At 65.2% G+C, this 1,223-nt stretch overlaps 1 protein-coding gene across 1 annotated transcript in view; it reads right to left on the bottom strand.

Moving 5' to 3' along the window:
• Window positions 1–8: 8 nt before the first annotated feature.
• AMIGO1 (adhesion molecule with Ig like domain 1) overlaps window positions 9–1,223 on the bottom strand; it is a 3,411-nt gene continuing 2,196 nt past the window's right edge. Inside the window, exon 2 of the mRNA XM_017739800.1 lies at window positions 9–1,218. Within this exon, the coding sequence (XP_017595289.1) occupies window positions 1,004–1,218 (215 nt within the window). The 3' untranslated portion in view covers window positions 9–1,003. The remainder of the gene's footprint in view (window positions 1,219–1,223) is intronic.

The following is a 1,223-nucleotide window of genomic DNA, read 5'->3' as shown; positions in this document are numbered from 1 at the left end:
GCGCGCCTCCCCCCTGCCACTATCACTGTCCCTCAGTCCTCCGGTGCCTGGTGGGGCTGGTGCCCTGCAGTTTGTGGCCAGGTTGTCCTCACTTGCCAGAGACTTGCCCCTGTGGTGCTGTGGTGACCTCGGCAGGGGCCAGCAGCGATGCTCAGTCCTCAGTGGTGGGACCCCCAAAAACCAGGGACACGGTGGTGGGAGTCCCATGATCCCTCCTGCCCAGGGCCGGGTCACAGCAGGAGACTGTCCCCACGCTGTGTCCCCTCACACCCTTGTCCATTGCAGTCCCACGGTGACCCTGGCAGGGGCCAGGGATGATGCTCAGTCCTGGGGAGTGACGGTGCGACCCCCAAAAGCTGGGACATGGTGGTGGGGGTCTGGCCACCCTTCCTGCCTGGTGACAGGTTACCCCTTCACATCCTTGTCCCTTGAGGTTGCGCAGTGACCTCGGTGGGTGCCAGCAGTGACACTCTGTCCTGGGGGGCAATGGTGTTGCCCCCCCAAGTTGGGGACACAGCAGAAGGGGTCCAGCCACACCCTCTGCCCGTGGCATGTCCATGGGGAACAGGTGACAGCAGCAGTAGGAACACAGGGTGTCCCAGTGGACTGTCCCCACGGTGTGTCCCCTCACACCTTTGTCCCTCACGGTCCCTCGGTGATTTCAGTGGGGGTGAGGGATAGTGCTCAGTCCTGGGGGATGATGGTGGGACCCCCAAAAGCTGGGGCCATGGTGGTGGGGGTCCAAGCACTTCTCCTGCCCAGGGACAGGTCACGGTGGGAGACTGTCCCCAAAGTGTGTGTCACATCTCTGTCCCTCACTGTCCCATGGTGTCAGTGACCTCGGCGGGGGCCAGCGGTGATGCTCAGTCCTGGGGTGTGATGGTGTGAGCCCCCAAGGTGGGAACACAGCAGTGGGGGTCTGGCCACCCCTCCTGCCCAGGGACAGCTTGCAGTGGCGGTGGGGGCATGGAGTGTCCCTGGGGACCGTCCCCACAGTGTCCCCTCACACCACGATGGGTGTGTCGGAGAAGACGGAACTCACCGAGTCTGGATCCGACACCTTCCTCTGCGCCTTGGGGCCCTGCCGGGCGGGCAGCGCGGGGGTCCCCCCACCCTTGAACCGGCCGTTCTGCCCTGTGCCAGCACTGGAGGCGATGTGGGATCCGCAGGGCTCCCCGGTGCCGCCAGCGTGGTTCGGGGTGGTGCTCAGCACCGAGGAGTTG

Source organism: Corvus brachyrhynchos, unplaced genomic scaffold, assembly GCF_000691975.1.
Source record: "Corvus brachyrhynchos isolate BGI_N302 unplaced genomic scaffold, ASM69197v1 scaffold67, whole genome shotgun sequence".
NCBI lineage: Eukaryota > Metazoa > Chordata > Aves > Passeriformes > Corvidae > Corvus > Corvus brachyrhynchos.
The sequence above is the reverse complement of the archived record's forward strand: the minus strand, read 5'-3'. Positions and strand labels throughout refer to the sequence as shown.